Source organism: Stegostoma tigrinum, chromosome 29 (genome assembly GCF_030684315.1).
Source record: "Stegostoma tigrinum isolate sSteTig4 chromosome 29, sSteTig4.hap1, whole genome shotgun sequence".
Taxonomy (NCBI): domain Eukaryota; kingdom Metazoa; phylum Chordata; class Chondrichthyes; order Orectolobiformes; family Stegostomatidae; genus Stegostoma; species Stegostoma tigrinum.
In genome coordinates this window covers 36,168,468-36,188,452 of record NC_081382.1, presented here as the reverse complement: position 1 = coordinate 36,188,452, position 19,985 = coordinate 36,168,468, and the positions used below count along the sequence as shown (strand labels likewise).

General features: G+C 42.5%; 1 protein-coding gene across 1 annotated transcript in view; it reads right to left on the bottom strand.

Annotated features, from left to right (window-relative positions):
* The window catches only part of LOC125465270 (glutamate-rich protein 3-like), a 56,791-nt gene that overhangs the window by 15,614 nt on the left and 21,192 nt on the right, over positions 1-19,985 (bottom strand). The window contains exons 6-11 of the mRNA XM_048558551.2: positions 19,132-19,315; positions 14,281-14,390; positions 9,367-10,062; positions 9,123-9,230; positions 7,754-8,098; positions 3,818-3,985 (exon numbers count right to left, since the gene is read on the bottom strand). Of these exons, the coding sequence (XP_048414508.2) occupies positions 3,818-3,985; positions 7,754-8,098; positions 9,123-9,230; positions 9,367-10,062; positions 14,281-14,390; positions 19,132-19,315 (1,611 nt within the window). The remainder of the gene's footprint in view (positions 1-3,817; positions 3,986-7,753; positions 8,099-9,122; positions 9,231-9,366; positions 10,063-14,280; positions 14,391-19,131; positions 19,316-19,985) is intronic.

The following is a 19,985-nucleotide window of genomic DNA, read 5'->3' as shown; positions in this document are numbered from 1 at the left end:
CAGTAAATATTGGCCAAGGCACAGGGGATAATTCCTCTGCTTTTCTTCAGAATGGTGGCATAGGATCTTTCACATTCCCCCAAACAAGCACTCAGCATCTTACCTTTGAATTCCATTGGAAAGGCAGCACCTCAGACAGTGCGGTACTCCTTCAGTACAGCTCAGAATGTTCAGCTTGTTTCTGTGCTGTAGCCCTGGAGTGGGACTCGAACTACTGAATCATTGAGAAGTAAGTGTCCTACCACAAATGGTGCTCCTGAGATGCTGCTTGGCCTGCTGTGTTCATCCAGCTTCACACTTTGTTATCTCAAACTCTCTCTCTTCTCAGTCAAAACATTTATGGATCCAGGTCTCACTGCAGAGATTTGTACTGACACCATTATAATATCAAAGGAGAGTGTGGCTGTCAGAAATGCAGCTATTTTTATACAAGGTTAAATTTGGGTCCTCTGTCCCTCTCAGGTCACATGCCACTATTTAAAAGAAGAGCTTTTGAATTGTTCTGGCCAATATTTATCACTTAATCATCATAACTAAAGTTGTTAACAATCCATCTGGCAATTATCGTATTCCTGTTTGTAGGAGCTTGCTACGAGCAAATTATGACATCTCTACATTGTGAATGTAGTGACAGAAATGCAAGTTGTTTTTGTTCTTGATTTCAGTGACTCCCACAGCAGAATCCTCCCTCTAATTTAATATTGCAAGACCTGCTATCGGTGTTGGATTCAAACAGAAAAGTTCTTGAATTATCTCAGGAAAAGTTAACTGGCATTTGATGTATCTGTATTTTTTTTTAAAACTCACCACTAAAAGAACTGGCGCCCAAATTAATCAGTTAGGACTCTGACTACTATTTTTTTAAAGTCACCGAGAATAATTTTGGTGGTGATATTGAGGTAAAACTTGTCTTTCTGACTGACAGAAGTCACAGGCCTGAACACTGCTGTGGATTTGTGGGTGTAAAATGCAGTGAAGACCTTGCAAATGGAAAGCACAGTGCAGTGGTGACGAGGTGGAACTCGAGCTCAGTGGTATTTTCTTTCTTGATGCGTTTAAATTATTCAAGGATTGATTCATTGCTGAATATATATTTAATTTCTTTTTACGAGACTGCATGTGTTGCCTAATGAAGGAGTGCTGCAGATAGAATGAACTTGCAGAAGAAGTGGAGGGTGTGGGTACAGTTACATTTAAAAGACATTTGGATAAGTACATGAATAAGAAAGGTTTGGAGGGAAATGAGCCAAGCGCAGGCAGGTGGGATTAGTTTAGTTTATGCTTATGGTTGGCATGGACTAATTGAACCAAAGGGTCTGTTTCCATGCTGTATAACTCTATGACTCTATAACTACCATCGAATAGTCAGCAAAGAAAATGGTGATTGGGCCAGTCTGCATGATCCACCAGACCCTCCGGCCATCATTTTTCATCTGGAGTTATCCATACATCCTTCTAGTTCCTTTCTCCTTCATGCAATTATCCTCTTCCTCTTAATGTATCTATACATTTTGCCTCAACAAATCCTTGCAGTTGAGCAGCAGGGTAACTGAAGACCTGATAGTCACCAAAGCCCAGAGAAGGAGCCCATGCTCAGCGTTTCAGACTGTGGCCAGTGGGAGAAATGTTTTCATCTGCCTTTACTGATACAACCCTTCAATGCTCAGTCCTCATACACTAGCCTGCCATGAGGTTTAGAGTTCTTCTGAGAGTTTTCTCCTCATTCTGTACTGCCTCTTCCCTGGGTGTCTCCCATACGAAGTGGTCCTATTGTTGGACTTGCTAATATTTCAGCAAACACCTTTTCATACAAATTCTGACAGTGTGGAAGCAGTCCTTTTGATTCAACAAGTCCACACCGACCCTCAGAGCATCCCGCCCAGACCCATCCCCCTATAACCGACCTAAACTACACATTCCTGAACATACGGGGCAATTGAGCATTGCCAATGCACCCAGCCTGCGCAGCTTTGGAAGGAAACTGGAGCACGCAGAGGATACTCATGCAGACATGGGGAGAACATGCAAACTCCACACAGACGGTTGCCCGAGGGTAGAATCGAGCCTGGGTCCCTGGTGCTGTGAGGCTGCAGTGCTAACCACTGAGCCACCTTTCTTTATTTCTAATACTGATCTCCGTAACACAGCTCTTGGGTACAGGTTCTTCCATCCTCACTTCTTGAACGTATGTGGTAGCTAATGTCACGTCACTTTGTTACATTACTGTGTCATTAATAAATCCACTTTCATTAATCTAACAAAAATGCTGTGTATTTCCAGTGATGATGTTGGAAGAACTTTGTGGTTTACAGGTCAGGAATCCTTTGACAGGTCTAACAATGTTTCCCTGGCAGCACACGTGATGAAAGCAATGAGGAAATTCCTTATGTATTCTTTTTCTAGAATCCTATTGAAGTGGAAAACAGTGGACAACTGAACATACGAACATCATACAAACTGAAGAGGAAATGCAAGACTGCAAGGCATCGAATAAGCGAGCAGAAGACCTGCCCTCAAGCAGATCACAACGCCTTGCGGCAGTCATTTCTACATTCTCACCACTCTCGAACTGAATAACTATCTGGTCAATTCTCTGTTGAATTTATTGGCTCAGCCTTATTCTTTGGACTTTATGGTAAGCTTTCTCTCCTTTTCACCCCATCTTCCTCAACCTTGGAACCCAGCGGGAAGCCATCTTGTTATAACATCATTGCATGGTCCATCCCAATGCTGGTTAAAATCTGGCTTGGCTGGCTGTGCCACTAATTGGGCAATTATTTGAAATATTTGGCCAGTGGGAAGGCTGGACTATTTGAAACCAGTGCCAACCCTGCCCTGGCAGAAGGTGTAACTTGAATACAATTCGAAACCAAAATCTGCAATCAAGAACCTAACGATGACCATGAAACCATTGCCAATTGTCAGGAAAAACCCATCTGGTTCACTAATGCCGTTTAAGGGAAGGAAATCTGCCATCCTTATATGGTCTGGACTACATGTGACTCCAGGCCAACAGCAATGTGGTTGACTCTTAACTGTCCTCTGGGCAATTAGGGATGGGCAATAAATGCTGCCTGGTCAGTGATACCCACATCCTGTGAATGAGTTAAAAAAAACTTGCCTCTGTTCCTGAAATTGACAATATCCTGTGGCAGTAGGAAGAGGTTGGTGTTCCCTCTCAGCGCTTTCAGAAGCCAGTTTACTGGGCTTTTCACACCCCCAGCATCTGCAGAAGGCCAGGTACAATTCAATATTGTCCTCATAACTGATAAAAACTCTAGGACCAGGAGAGAAGAGGAAGCTGCAAAATGTGACTATCTTATGTAAAGAGTGAGCACCCTGCATTGATGGTGGTTTAGTGGTAACATCACTAGGGCTTGTAATTCCAGAAGCCTGGGTCAATGTTCTGGGGTCATGGCATCAAATGGTGAAATTTGACTTCAACAGAAATCTTGATTTAAAACTAAAACTGGCTTCATGGTGACCGTGTTGAAAATTTGTAATAGACTCATACAGCATGGAAACAGACCCTTTGGTCAAACTACTTCCTGCCAACACAAACTAAACTAGTCCCACCTACCTGCAGCTGGCCTATATCCCTCTTATTCATGCACCTATTCAAATGTCTTTTAAACGTTGTAACCGTACCCACATCCACCACTTCCTCTGGAAGTTCATTCCAAACATAAAGTACTCTCTGTCTAAAATAAAAATGCCCCTCGTGTCACAATCTGCGATTGTAAATTGCAGATCTGCAATCCCACAATCTGCATGGCGACCTCAGACCTTGTGAAGTTTTGTTTGTTAGTTTCCTCACCAATGCTCATCCCTCCTTGCGCTGGGCTGTTTGCCTCTTCCTCACTCTCCTGCCCGTCTTCACTTCTGCTGGTCTCACTGGTCTCACTAAGTTCGGGTTCAGACCAGACACATTCAGTGGTGGATTGAAGAGCCAAAGCCAGTTTCTCTCGAACACAGCATGCCACTTCTGCCTCAAAAGACATTAAAAATGACATTGTAAGGAAAATATTTGAAAGAGGCATTATAGGTATAGAGGTATTGAAATGTGATTACTCAGATTCAAAAAATATTCTTCAAGATACAATCCTCCATCACAAAAAGCACTCTTGGCTTAGATTGGCACAACCAGACATAGAACTTCCTCTATAAACCCACACACCTCACTCTGTCTTCCCTGTATTTCATTTATTTTAACCTAAATATTGTAGTAGTAATGAGAATGAAATTACCAGTATTTGCCACTAATGCTCTTCTGAAACTGATTTGATTCTGGTTTGAAATTATACATTATTGTCACATGTACTGAGATACCTTGAAAAGTGTTGTTTTGTGTGCTATCCAGGCAAATCATATTTCACACCAAGGTAATAGAACAGAATGCAGAATATAATCTTTCAGCTACAGAGAAGTAGAGGGAAAGATTGACTCTAATAAATTCATTCAGAAGCCTGATAACAGAAGGGAAGAAACTGTTCTTAAATCGTGTTTACAAACTTTTGTATCTTGTGCCCGACGGAAGAGGGTGGAAGAGAGTATAACCAGGGTAGGAGGAGTCTTTGATTATATTGGTTGCTTTCCCAAAACAGCGGGGTTTGTAGACAGAGTCAGTAGAAAAAAGGCTCGTTTTCGTGATGAATTGGGCTGCATTCACAACTCTGCAATTTCTTGCAGTCTTGGGAAGTGCAGTTGCCACACCAAGCTGTGATGAATCCAGATAGAGTGCTTTCTACGGTACATCCATAAAAATTGGTAAGTCTTTGCGGACACGCCAAATTTCCTTAGCCTCCTGAGGGAGTAGAGGTGTTGCTATCCTTTCTTGACTGTAGCGTTGACGTGGATGGACCAGGACAGATTGTTGGTGATATTTACTCGTGGAAACTTGAACTCTCGACAATCTCCACCTCAGCACCATTGATACAGTCAGAGACAAGCCCTCCACTCTACTGCCTGAAGCCAATAACTAGTTCCTTCATTTTGCTGCACTGAGGAAGAGATTGCAAACTTTGGACCTGCGCAAACACAGTTAAATGAAAAATCTGGAGGTTGTTGTTGGTGATTTGAAGCTGACAACAGATGGTGAGCTCAAGATGTCTGTGTAGAAGTTGGCAATCAGACTGCGGAACTGACAAGCACCCCACTGTGACAATAATATGTTGTGAAGTCAGTCATACAATACAAATCCTACAATCAATTAGATCCTGTAATAAATTAGAAACCATTCAATTGGTGAGAATTGGCCTTTTATGGTGTTGTTTTGCCTGTGAGAAGACTTGACATAGTTACAACTCTTAATTGGGTTTTTCATAGTCTTCAAAACGGAGCTACTTTACTGGCTCTGAAAATATAATTTTATATTTGTAGAATGTCAATTTTCTCCATTCTGATAAAAAAAAACACATTAATGTCTTAAATTGTGTTTCATCTTCCAGTATAACAGATCTGCATTTGCAACTGATGCACAATCTGAGGTCAGAGTAGAACAAAAATTACTCTAAATCATGTTTTTAGATTCCAGCTCAGGGAATGCTCAATGGCAGGACTGGGGACCTGAAAGGCAGTAAGAGGCACTACAGGCAGTGAAAACACAGTTAGCATAAAGAGCTATCACAAAGGATTGAACAGGCTGAAGCTTTTTCCTCTGGAAAAGAGAAGGTGAAGTGATAGATAACTTCGAGATATTGAGAGAGCATGGCGTATAGACATAGTGAATATGGCTTGAACCTGACACCCACCATTTTAGCCAGGGGGTGAATGGGGGCAGATTATTAGTCATATAGCCCCATCATACAGATTCATGGAAAGTTGGATATATAAAAGCAGCTGACTTTAAAAAAGATCAAAAACTTTGGCAGTGGGTTATCTAAACCCCTACTTGTGGGCCTTACATTTGTTTAGGTTCCCAGAGACGTAGGGCACACTTTCAAAGAGGTTTGGGACCCTGTCAGATCGGTCATGTTACTCCATCAGGAAAGGTAAGGGGCCATTTTGTTGAAAGTAGACATGAATGTGTGTACAACACAGGTAAACTCATTCAAATCATTTTGTCAAACTGTTGCAACATTTATATCCCTGTAGAATTGCCAAGCTGTCCAGATATTTAATTTATCTCATCTTAAATTTACAAAAAGTCTGCAATTTTAACGAAAGGTCAGTGTTTACTATTTCACTCCATCTGCTGGCATAAGGATTATCATTTTAGGATTTGTGTTACATAACTGATTTCACAACCAATCATTACTGCCCATTGGGCTCAATTGCTGCAGCAGAAGAAAAAGCCTGTGAAAAGATCATAGAATCCGTATAATATGGAAGCAGGCCATTCAGCCCATCAAGTCCACACCAGCTTCAGCTTCATTTTGTAGACCTTCCCACCCTATCCTTGTAACCTTGCATTTCCCATGCCCAATAAACACAGCCTGCACATCCCTTCACACTATGGGCAGTTTAGCATGGCCAATCCACCTAACTTGCATGTCTTTGGACTGTGGGAGGAAACTGGAGCACCCAGAGGAAACCCACACAGACACAGGGAGAATGTGCAAACTCCAAACAGTCACCCGAGAGTGGAGTTGAACCTGGGTCCCTGGCGCTGTGAGGCTGCAGTGCTAACCACTGAGCCACCGTATAAATACCTTTTTCCCAAAGCACTAACTCAATGGAAAACCACACGCAAAATCTCCTGCATATTAAGAAAGCTGCAACATGTTTTCTACCTCTTTGTCATTGCAACAGCTGAAGCTTGTGCAATCAATCTAACCTCAAAGCCAATTTTAAATGTATATATTAGAACTTATAATAAGGTTTAAGGAGCCATGGCATTCTTGTAGGGGAGGAGAAGCTTTAGATTGTGTATCACATCAATATTTTCTATGGTGTGTAGTGAAAACTCTTCTGGTGATTCAATTGTTCTGTACAAGCAGAAATCAAACTTGTACAATTTTTTAAACTAAGAATCATAGCGTTTATAGAAGTATATAGAGTTAATTATACGTAAATCCAGTTTATGATGTAGGTTTTACAACATTCCAAATTTTTTGTTGAGTTACGGCAAGTATTTGGCTGTTTCAAGTGCACTCCCCAATTATAATTACACAAGCTGTTTGTCTAAAATCTACCCCCAACCTCACCCCTACTTCTCTCTCACATGCTGTATAATGTTGTACAAGACATTAGTACCTGAAGCGGTGAATGACCATCAGAAAAGCTCTGCCCAGCGGGATGTTCCTGAGGGTATGTCCAATTGTCCAGTGTTCTGTAACAGTTCTGTATGTGTATGGTTACTAATGTGTTTCAATGTATACTTACTGTTAGATTGGGTTTTGTTAGAGACTACCATGTATCTCCAATACAATGCACCTAACTATTAAGTAATATGGAATTAACTTACTGTTCATCAAGGCTGAGCCTCATTTCTGCCAATGATTTGAGTGGGCATCCTTCCCCGCAAAGTGTCAGGAGGTCAGATTAATACTGGCAAGAAGGATGGAGGATGGTAATGGTGAATCTAACAAATCTTCTCAGTCCAACCATTGTAAGAATCAATAACCCTCTTACTTTCCCCAAATTTCTACTCAGACTCACTCAAAATCTAAGGCATTAGAATAGAGAAACAATGGGAAAAAGTTTCAGAAGCTTTGCCCCATTGATTCCAATCCAGTTCATGATCAGGATTAAAGCACTTTATAAATCAGACTTGCAGCTAGATCCCTGATATATTCCCACTCACCATCCTTACCGAGCTCCTTGCCTGTGGTGTGGTGGATATTTGTTTGTTGATTATTCATATCATCCAGCCTCTCTGCAATATCACCACCACTTCCTTGAACTTTCACTTCCGTGTGTCCTTCCTTCAGCTCTCCGCTGAAATAATTATCTAGTTTCTGGTCTGTCGACTTGTTGATTGACAATTTCTGTGTAATATCTGTTTTCTCTTTCATTCCCATCTTTTCATGATTTACTATTGAATCCCCTCCCTGAGTGACGTCTCCGAACACCTTCTCTGTGTCTTGTACAATCTTTGTTCCTTCTTCCATGCAGTTGGGATTGTTGTCAAGGCTTTCAGCTTCATTTTTCCAGAAACCTGACAATAATATCAACAGTTTGTTTTCCCGAAAATTCCACAACAACATTAACAACTTTGCACCGATTAGTCTGAAGTTTGGACAGGTGAGGCACAACGGAGTTAATGTAAGTCTGGTTAGGACTCATAACCAGTGCTTCCTCCTGGTATGAACATTAGTTAAACAATGAAAATTAAAATGATACGGTTTGCTCTCCCATTAACAAAATGGCCAGAGGTACATCGTGGTATAACACAGAGGCTACAGATACCAGGGAGTCTCTACTTTAATCCTCATTCTGTTCTCAGTCACAGAAGTAAAGGGATTAGCTCTGCCTCCTGCTTTGTGACACCAGTAGTGCCAGTTCATTTCTTATGCCTGCTGCAGTCATTTTGAGGTTCTCAACTCTCAACCTGGCCCCTCGCCTGAGGCATAGTGACTCTCAGTTTAAACTCAACACCATTCATCTCTCCATAATGACAGAACTGTCCCGTGGGACTATAACGATTTTACCTTTTATTTGGCAAGCTAAAATTTCCCTGCAATTATCTTGGGCTAGGGTAAAAGGTCAGCCACAGTTTTCTGTCCTTGTCAATGCCCAGTTGTCTCAGATTGTCAATATTGGTTGAGGGTTCCTCAAGCCCAACTTGCCCATACCATCCATCTAGGCTCCTACGCACAATATCAGCTCACACTCACCATCTAAATCATACCTCTAGTCTAGGTCATACAGTTCATCTAGATGCATACCGTCCATCTATGCCCTTATTGTTCATTTAGACTCCTGCTCATCATTAGGGTCCATATTGGCCATGCAGTGTCCTAGCGACCATTTAGACCCATGTAGGCCACCTACACTCACAGTGATTTGTAAAGGACTATTCTCCCTGTCTAGGTTGACATGTGAAGAATACCACAGAGAGAGTAGGAGAGGCTGCAGAAAGGTCTTAAGCAAAAGCAAGGAGAAAAACTGGAACGTAAAAGTGAAACATTAAGTCTGACTCAAATATCTACTTTGGATGTTAAGTGGATTGATGTACTCACTGCATTTGCTTCCTGCTTTGTCTCCAGGAGGATATTTTTTCATGGTGTCATCTATTAAATAATCGATTATCTGATCCCATGGTGTAATCTGACTATGGCATCTTTGGACTTTAGTGAAAATAAAAGTGAAAATAAAACGAGTTGTGGATACACTATTACACTCTTGGAGTTAAATTCTTCAAATATGTCACTGCTCTGATTTCAATGCACAATTAGTAAATTAAGTAGCACTCATATCACTCACCATCTTCCACTGCTCTGTGCTGTATTACAGATGTCATATGTCCACCTTTCAGAAAATTTATCTTCTTTTGCCTCCTTGTTTTTGCCCATGTCTTTCTCACATCCTTGCTCACTGGATCAGAGAATTTCTCATCCTCTGCCTCAGCATTCACTCTTGCTTGCAGCCTCCTTACTTTCTTCTTTCTTACCTTTCTCCTTATACTCCTGTCTCGGCCAGAATCATTGCTGCTGCCACTTTCCTGATCAATGTAATCCCGATCTGCCCCACAACAGTCTTTTCTCCAGTCTCCCTCCTGGTTTCTAAGTTGTTCCCTTGAAGCATTTTCATCATTTCCAGCAGATGCTTGGCTACTGCACTCAGTGTTATCAGCTCTTGGGCACAACTTGTTCCCAAAAGTCTTTCTCATTAACCCCTGCTCCTTACCGCTCACATCTTCACTATCAGAATCCAGATTCTGCAGAGGATTGTTCACCTTCAAAGTTTCCCTCAATACCCAGCCATGTGGGCATTGCTTCATTCCAGTGTACAGCAGGTTGGTGTTAACTCTGTCCCCACCTGAACACAGTGGAGTTTCTTTGGCTTTAAGCACTTGGTGATCAGAGTTGCTTGAAGGTCTGCTGTTCACAGTTATCTTACCATCTCTCTCACATTCTCCACTGCTCCTGAATGAATTAAACTCTGATCTTGGTATCAAACCTGTGAAGGAAAAAGGCACAATTTTTAAAAAAAAATTGGTCAGACTAATTGTTCAATATTTTGTGCTCTTTCCTGCTTACCATTTCAATACAGAATGCATGTGGCAAGGATTGACTGTGTTAACCATTAAAAAAGCAAATGTTGTCTTAGTCCCACTCTCTGACAGGGAGAGATGATTGGTTTAACCTAAGGGTCACCACACGTCAGGTGAGGGAAAAGGTTAAGGAGGCTGGATCTCTGAAGAAGGGTCTCTGGACCAGAAATGCTAACTCTGCTTTCTCTCCACAGATGCTGCCTGACCTGCTGTGTTTTTCCAGTGCTTTCTGATCTTGTTTCTGGATCTTTGAAGTGACCTTAGCTGGATGTGGGAACTAAAGTTCAGCTAGAGAGGATTACATGCAGGCAAGGAAGGAGCTCAAAAATGGTCTGAGGAGAGCCAGGAGGGGGCACGAGAAAGGCTTGGCAGAAGGAATCCAGGAAAACACAAAGGCATTTTACACTTACGTGAGGAATAAGAGAATGGTCAAAGAAAGAGTAGGGCCAATCAGGGATAGCATAGGGAACTTGTGTGTGGAGCCTGAGGAGGTAGGGGAAGCCTAAATGAGTTTTTTGCTTCTGTCTTTACGAAAGAAACGAACTTTGTAGTGAATGAAACCTTTGAAGAGCAGGTGTGCATGCTGGAATGGATAGAGATAGACGAAGCTGATGTGCTGAAAATTTTGTCAAACATTAAGATTGACAAGTCGCCAGGCCCGGATCAGATTTGTCCTCGGCTGCTTTGGGAAGCGAGAAATGCAATTGCTTCGCCACTTGCGAAGATCTTTGCATCCTCGCTCTCCACTGGAGTTGTACCTGAGGACTGGAGATAGGCAAATGTAATTCCTCTCTTCAAGAAAGGAAATAGGGAAATCCCCGGCAACTATAGACCAGTAAGTCTCACGTCTGTCGTCTGCAAGGTGTTAGAAAGGATTCTGAGGGATAAGATTTATGACCATCTGGAAGAGCATGGCTTGATCAAATACAGTCAACACGGCTTTGTGAGGGGTAGGTCATGCCTTACAAACCTTATCGAGTTTTTTGAGGATGTGACTAGAAAAGTTGATGAGGGTCGAGCTGTGGATGTGGTGTATATGGACTTCAGTAAGGCATTTGATAAGGTTCCCCATGGTAGGCTTATTCAGAAGGTCAGGAGGAATGGGATACAGGGGAACTTAGCTGCTTGGATACAGAATTGGCTGGCCAACAGAAGACAGCGAGTGGTAGTAGAAGGAAAATATTCTGCCTGGAAGTCAGTGGTGAGTGGGGTTCCACAGGGCTCTGTCCTTGGGCCTCTACTGTTTGTAATTTTTATTAATGACTTGGACGAGGGAATTGAAGGATGGGTCAGCAAGTTTGCAGACGACACAAAGGTCGGAGGTGTCGTTGACAGTGTAGAGGGCTGTTGTAGGCTGCAGCGGGACATTGACAGGATGCAGAGATGGGCTGAGAGGTGGCAGATGGAGTTCAACCTGGATAAATGTGAGGTGATGCATTTTGGAAGGTCGAATTTGAAAGCTGAGTACAGGATTAAGGATAGGATTCTTGGCAGCGTGGAGGAACAGAGGGATCTTGGTGTGCAGATACATAGATCCCTTAAAATGGCCACCCAAGTGGACAGGGTTGTTAAGAAAGCATATGGTGTTTTGGCTTTCATTAACAGGGGGATTGAGTTTAAGAGTCGTGAGATCTTGTTGCAGCTCTATAAAACTTTTGGTTAGACCGCACTTGGAATACTGCGTCCAGTTCTGGGCGCCCTATTATAGGAAAGATGTGGATGCTTTGGAGAGGGTTCAGAGGAGGTTTACCAGGATGCTGCCTGGACTGGAGGGCTTATCTTATGAAGAGAGGTTGACTGAGCTCGGTCTCTTTTCATTGGAGAAAAGGAGGAGGAGAGGGGACCTAATTGAGGTATACAAGATAATGAGAGGCATAGATAGAGCTGATAGCCAGAGACTATTTCCCAGGGCAGAAATGGCTAGCACGAGGGGTCATAGTTTTAAGCTGGTTGGTGGAAAGTATCGAGGGGATGTCAGAGGCAGGTTCTTTACGCAGAGAGTTGTGAGAGCATGGAATGCGTTGCCAGCAGCAGTTGTGGAAGCAAGATCATTGGGGTCATTTAAGAGACTGCTGGGCATGTATATGGTCACAGAAATTTGAGGGTGCATACATGAGGATCAATGGTCGGCACAACATTGTGGGCTGAAGGGCCTGTTCTGTGCTGTACTGTTCTATGTTCTATGTTCTATGTTAAACTCACGCTATTGGCATCACTCCACATTACAAACCAATTGTCCAGCCAACGGTCTCAGAGCGGGTACAGGGCGTTCTGAAGGGGGAGAGTGAACAGCCAATGGTCATGATCCACATTGACATAAACGACACAGGTAAAAAAATGGAGTGAATACAGGGAGCTAGGAAGGAAGTTAAGAAGTCGGACCTCAAAGGTAGTGATCTCAGGATATTGGCTGCAACGATGGTGTTGAGGGAGTTTGCAGATTCCTGGGGGTTCTGGGATGTGGGACCTGTGCAATTTGGATGTGTTACGCTGGGCAGGACAGGGACTGATGTCCTAGAGGGGATTATTTGCTAGAGCGGTTGGGGGAAGATTTAAACTAATATGCCAGGGTGTTGGAGAGCTATGTAAGGAGTCAGAGAAGGAGGGACCAAGGACAAAAACAAAAGGTTGAAAAGGGAATAAGAAAAGTGATGGGCTGAGAAACCACGGACAAGTTTCAAACAGGGCTATTGAGAAAAATAAGGAAAAGACAAGCACTGTTAAAAGGAGAAGCTTAAAGGCTTTGTGCCATAATGCTCAGAGCATTTGCAATAAAGTCAATGAACTAATCACACAGATAGATGTAAACAGGTAAGATATAAGTAGGATTATGGGGACATGGTTGCAGGGTGATCAGGGATGGGAACTGAATGTCCCATGGTTTTCAGTATTTAGGAAGGACAGGCAAAGGAAAAGGTGGCAGAGTGGCATTGCTAGTTAAAGAGGAAATTAACACAATAGTGAGGAAGGATATTAGCTCTGACAATGTGGAGTCTGTATAGGTAGCGTTTAGAATTACCCAGGGCCAAAAATCATTAGTAGGTGTCATATATAGACCCCCAAAATGTACTGGTGATGTTTGGAATGACATTAAACTGGAAATTAGAGATGCAAATGATAAGGGAATATCAATGATCATGGGTGATTTTAATCTGTACCAGCCTCCACCATTTCCTCTGGCATCTCATCCCATGCACACACCACCCTCTGAGTGAAAAATTTGACCCTTTAGTCCCTTTTAAATATTTTCCCATTCATCTTAAACCTATGCTGTCTAGTTTTGGGTTCCCATACCCTGAGGTAAACTCCCTGACTATATACCCCATCTACGCCCCTCGTAATTTTATAAACTTCTATAAGGTCACCCCTCACCATCCAATGCCCCAGTTGAAATAGCCCCAATCTATTCAGCCTCTCCCTGTAGCTCAAACCCTCCAACCCTGGCAATATCTTTATCAATCTTTTCTGAATCCTTTCAAGTTTAATAACATCTTTCCTGTAGCTGGGAGACTAAAACTGAATGCAGTATTCCAAAAGTGGCCGAACCAATGTCCTGTACTGCTGCAACATGACCTCCCAACTCCTATACTCAATGCACTGGCCAATAAAGGCAAGCGTACCAAATGCCTTCTTCACTATCCTCCTTAAAAATCCTGAGCCATTCTGCCTACATATCCATACAACAATATCATAGTGAGTGGTATTTGTGGTACTCCTTAATCCTTTCAGACCCACAGGCAAAATGATTGACAATTGTCTATTCTAACTGCAGTGCAGGACAGTATCTAAAGAGTACAATTTGAGGTATGAAAATCAAACCTATTATGACAGTCATTTCTTTCCAAGGGCTTCAAACGCGAGCATTTCTTAACTCCTTGACCTTTCCTTTCCTCTTCCTGAACTTTATAAACCCAAGTTTTTGTTCAACTTTCCATTGCATCCCAACAATCCTTCCCTTTCCCTATTATCCACATCCCATGAGTTTTGGCTGCTCACCTTGGCTCCTAAATTGTGAAACAGAAGAAAAAAGATTGCACTTCAAAATTCTCTACCTCTCTGTAACATTTACTGACATCCTCCCTACATACATATCAAATAACATGGTGAAGGAATCAGCTTCGCACCATTTTCTGTCCTTTTGTCTTCGAAGTGTGGATCTCCTTTTCTTCCAGGGCAAATTTGTTCTATTGTTTGGTTACTTCTGTGTTTTTGATACTGCTGAGCCAGCAAACACCTGTTTAACACACAAGAGTAACATTTTGTTTTGGTCACAATGTGACGGCATGAGATATTATGTATTTTTTACTTTAGTGACTGGCTGGATCAACATATATTGCCAAACCCTAGAGATTATAGCAATGAGCCACCTTCTTAGAATGTTGCAGACCGTGTAGTCCATTTCCAATGCTGTAGGGGAGGGACTGCCAGGACTTTACCAGTAACACTGAAGGGACAGAGATGTATTTCCAACTCAGCATGGTGGGTGGCTTGGAGGGGTCTTGCAAGTGGTGGCGTTCTCATGAAAACCGAAAGAACTGTGGATGCTGTAAATCAGGAACAAAAACAGAAATTGCTGGTAAACCTCAGCGGGTCTGGCAGCATCTGTGAAGAAAATATCAGAGTTAACATTTTGAGGAAGGGTCACCACACCCAAAACTTTAACTGATTTTTTTAACTTCAGAGATGTTGCCAGACTGGCTGAGCTTTTCCAGCAACCTCTGTTTTTGTGGTGTTCTCATGTATCTTCTGCCCTTGTCCTTCTGATTGGTCGTGGTTGTGAGTTTGGAGGGTGCTGGCTAAGGATCTTTGGTGAATTTCTGCAGTGCGTCTTGTGCATAGTACACACTGCTACTACAGAGAGTTGGCGGCGGAGGGAGTGAATGTTCGCAGATGTGGTGTCAATCAAGTGGGCAGCTTTGTCCTGGATGGTGTTAAGCTTCTTGAGTGTTGTTGGGGCTACACCCATCCAGGCAAGTAGGGAGTATTACATCGCAGTTAAGATGTTAATTCAGTGTTGAGTTAAACTGTAAATATAGCCTAAAAATGGTGCAGTGTTGCTGTACTTGGCATTGAGGGGAATCCTGACTTCAGAAATATTTGGAGAAGGAAAAACGATACATTTTAAAATTTTTCGGGGAATTAAATTGAGAGACATTTGTGTCCTCTAGATATAAATCCTTCATTTTCAGATGACCGTCATTGTGGAAGGGAATGTAACAGATTCCTCAGTGAAATTAATCCAGTCAGAGGTAATGACCATTGTAGGCATTAATGGTAGATGTGCTCACTACAGAAATAGCTTGAACAAAGGGAAAGAGACACTATGCTTCAGAAACAAAAATGCGAGGATACAGTCAGCGTCTGAAGCCACAATAATTTCCAGAATTATAGAAATGTTATGGCTGGGATTTTCGGTTTTGGAATTTAAGTTTGGCACCAAGTGAGGTGAAGTTGTTCATTCTTATGACCCAGGCTGAGTTATCTTACACAATTACATGCTTTTCATCTCATTATCTATCCAAGTGAGGTTTTGGTAAAGTGCCTCAGTGAATTATATGGGGGTGAGCAAATGGGGAGACCCCTGGTGGAATCTGCAGAACCCATGATTTCTGGCACCATATTTAAGCTGGATACCTCTGCAGTCCCTGCAAGACAGGGTCTTCCACGTTCTCTACATTGGCCATCCCCAAACCCATTGAAGACGCTAGCCAAGAAACAGAAACTTGCTCTGCATTTCACTGACGCCACATTACAGGTGTTGCTGGAACGTCCTCTTTGAGAACTGGGTAATTAATTTGTTCTTCTGAGCTATGTTTTTCCATTAACGTTTATGATGATTCATTGCCAATGGAATAAAGTATCTCTCTTTTATAATCTGGGTGCATTTACATCATCCGTTATGCACAAATGAACGCAACCTCTGCTCAGGTGGCTCACAAACAGTCATTGCCTGCTGACCTCAGTCACACACATAACGTACACCGAAGGGTTCAGCACCAGCTCATCCTCCTGGACCGGTCAACCACCCAGGGCACTGCAACTCCTATTCACTGACAGCAGGCAGCTCACCATCTCCCATAGTTAAGGAAGTGAATGATGTGCCAAATGCACCAGTAAATCGGACATCTTTTGTAGGCAATGTATTCGAGAGAATCCTATTCTAAGAGTTGGAATAAACTGTCACTTAGAAAGGTTAATCAGGGATAGTCAAGAGATAATGGGAACTGCAAATGCTGGAGAATCTGAGATAACAAGGTGTAGAACTGAATGAACAGCAGCAGGCCAAGCAGCATCAGAGGAGCAGGAAAGCTGACGTTTTGGGTTTCTGAAGAAGGGTCTAGACCCGAAACGTCAGCTTTCCCGCTCCTCTGATGCTGCTGCGTTCATCCAGCTCTACACCTTGTTATCTCAGGGATAGTCAACATGGCTTTGTTACAAGAAGGTCATTATTTTATTTCTCATTTTATTTGATTTAGTTTTATTTTATTTTTGTTTTATTTCTAATATTATTTCTCAAAGAATTAACAAGGAGGATTGATGAGGGAGGTGCGGTGGATGTTTTCTATGTGGATTTTCATAAGGAAATCGACAGGGTTCCACATTGCAGTCTGGTCAGAAAAGTAAAAATCCGTGGGATATAGTGGAATGCAGCAATTTGGATCTAAAATTTTCCAATGACTAAAACTAACGCATAATAGTCAATGGATGTTTATGCTCAAGCAAAGTGCTGGCTGGTGGCTTCCCAAAAGGCTCAGGGTTGGGTTCCTTGCTGTTAATAATTTGGGCTTAAATATGGGAGGGATGATTGGGACATTTGCAGATGACTCAAAAATTGGTCAGGTAGTTGAAAGTGAGGATGGTTGTCAACTGCAAGAAGATATCAATAGTTTGGGTGCCTGTGGCAAAAAGAATTTAATTCAGAGAAGTGTAAGGTTATATATGCAGCAAGGGTAAACAAAGTGAGGGAACCCACAATAAATGAGCATCAGAGAGCTTTGGAGGAAGTGAGAGACCTTAGAGTACATTTTCACAGGTTCCTTAACACTGAGGGAATAGCTGATAAGTTGGGTTGCTGTTCTTCATTGGACAATGTATAGAATGCAAAATATTATCTATAAGACACAATAACAGAAAATGCTGGAAAAGCTCAACAGGTCTGGCAGCAACTGTGGAGAGAAATTCAGAGTTAATGTTTCAGGTCGAGTGACCCTTCCTCAGAACTTCCTCAGGGTTTCAGCGATTTCTGTTTGTGTTTCTGATTTACGGCATCTGCAGTTCTTTCAATATTAATATGTGTGAGTCACCAGATGGATACAGCTGGAACCCTGTGTGCACAGTTCTGCTTACAAGAAATGTATAATTTCTCTTTGGTCAGTGAGGAAGGAATTTACAAAGTTGTTGTCAGGGTTTGAAAACTGTAAATCTGAGGGAAGGTTGGTTGCCTAGGGTTGCTTTTCTTAGAACAGATGCGGCTGTGGGATGACTTAACCAAGATGTGTGGAATAGTGAAGAGTTTGGATAGGCTGAACAAAGAATACCTAGTGCACTATGCACTATCCCCTTTATTGACAGGGACTAACCCTTTAACATTGATGCTGCACCATGCCCTACACCCACAAACTGCTGCCTTACCTTCTGCATTGAACTGTGCTCTGAGAGACAAGCTTTAACATTGCTGTTCTCCAGTCAGATTCTGCAATGCTCAGGGACACAGCTTTCCTCTAAGATGTTGCTTGGCCTGCTGTGTTCATCCAGCTTCACACTTTGTTATCTAAGTGACACATTCCTCTTGGATGCACCTACTATAGATGTAGCACTTACGGCAAGGGGTAAAGGAAATGAACATTGGCTATGGTTCACTCGAGGCAAAAAAGAAAAGAGTTTAACTGGACTGGAGGCTAAAGACCAAGTCACCAGGTCTACTTTACTTTGTGTGGTCAAGCATCTGTCCTGAAAGCAAAAAATGCTGTAAATCACAACGGCTCAGGCAGCATCTATGGAGAGAAAGCAAGCTAATGTTTCGAGTCTAGAGGTAGTGTTGATTATCTCAGTTAGGCAAAAGGTCATTAGCAGGGAGAAGTTAATTTCAGTGACTCATGCAATTAATGATGGGCAAATCTTGCACTTTCAAATGTCATCATCTGATGATAAGAAGGTGAACTCAAGTCTGAGGAGGGAGGCCATAACTGCGAAAGTTTATCTCGATAGCTACAATCTGATTTTCAGACTCTTACAGGATTAGTTCATTACATGTTATCCTCGCCATCTCAGAGAACAGAAAACCCTGCCCAAGTCCTTACCTTTGCACATCACAGTTGAGTTGTGATAAATTAGGATCCTCTGCCAGGAAGGGCACTGATTGCAGATTTAATTGTAATTCCAAAGGAAATTAAAGATAATACCACAGGGTGTGATTGAAGGGATGCATTTAAAGGAAAATTAGATAAGCAAATGAGGGAGGAAGAAAGAGAGGATTGTACCAATGGAGTTGGAAAAGGAAAAACAGGAGGCAGATATTTATTCTTCCTTTGGTTGTGAGTATTGCTGGCGATGTCTGTGTGCGCTGCCCAATCCCAATTCCCCTTGACCTGTGTGGCCTGCTAACCCATTTCACAGAGCAGTTGAGAGTCAACCACACTGATAGCAGTCTGGAATCACATGTAGGCAAGATTCAGAAAGGCTGGCATTAGTTAACCAGATCAGTTTTGACAGCAATCAATGATAATTTCATGGCCACCATTACTGATAATAACCTGTGTAAAGCATTAGGGCCAGTGCAGACTGTTCAAGCCAATATATCTGTTTTAGGGCTATTAATCTTATGCAATTTAATGTAATAACTATTTGAAAGTAAGAAAAAAGACATTTTCAAGCCTTGAGGAAGAGGAAGGGACTAAGTGGAGCCATATCTTTCAAAGAGGCAGCATGTAGAGTGATGGGCTGAATGGCCCGATTCTCCGCTGTGCGGGTCCTACCTGTAACAGGGCATTCCTCCCTGAACACAGAGTACGCGGAAACAGCTTCTGCTCCCCTGTTGGAAGCTGGAGTGGTATCTGTGCTCACAGCACCAGCTGATCCGTGCTGCTGCCATCCCATTGATGTAGATCGTAGCACTGAACGGAAAACCACGGTGACGCCTTGAGGAAAACTGGAATTTTTCTGGGACACAGAGCAGAATGGAGTTGTGTCAATCCAGTGCGGGGTGATGCTATATGACTTCGGTTGGTAGAGCTTGTGTTTTGTCCAAGTTCTTGAATGTTAATGCTGCAGAATGGAACACTTGACAACATTGATCAAACAATATCTACAGCAACCACTTCTCCATCAGATTCAGCAGGAGTAGTGTAAAACCTCCATACTCGACATTTGGCCTTATTTGCAAATGCAAGCAGCACCAATTGGTCATTTCAGCACCTTTCCCACTCTTGCTAACATGTGGCCTCTCTCATATTACAGAGGAACCAATGTCTTATGTGGAGTATTAGGAATTTCGGACAATTTGGCCCAGCACACAGGATTTAACCTCTCATAGATAATAGGAACTGCAGATACTGGAGAATCCAAGATAACAAAGTGTGGAGCTGGATGAACACAGCAGGCCAAGCGGCATCTCAGGAGCACAGAAGCTGACATTTCTGGCCTAGACCCTTCATCAGAAAAGGGCAAGGGGGAGAGGGTTCTGAAATAAATAGGGGTGGGGCGAATGGATCGAATATGGATAAGGATGAAGATAGGTGGAGAGAAAACAGATAAGTTAAAGGGGCAGGGATGGAGCGTGTAGAGGTGAGTGTAAGTGGGGAGGTAGGGAGGGGATAGGTCAGTGTGGAGA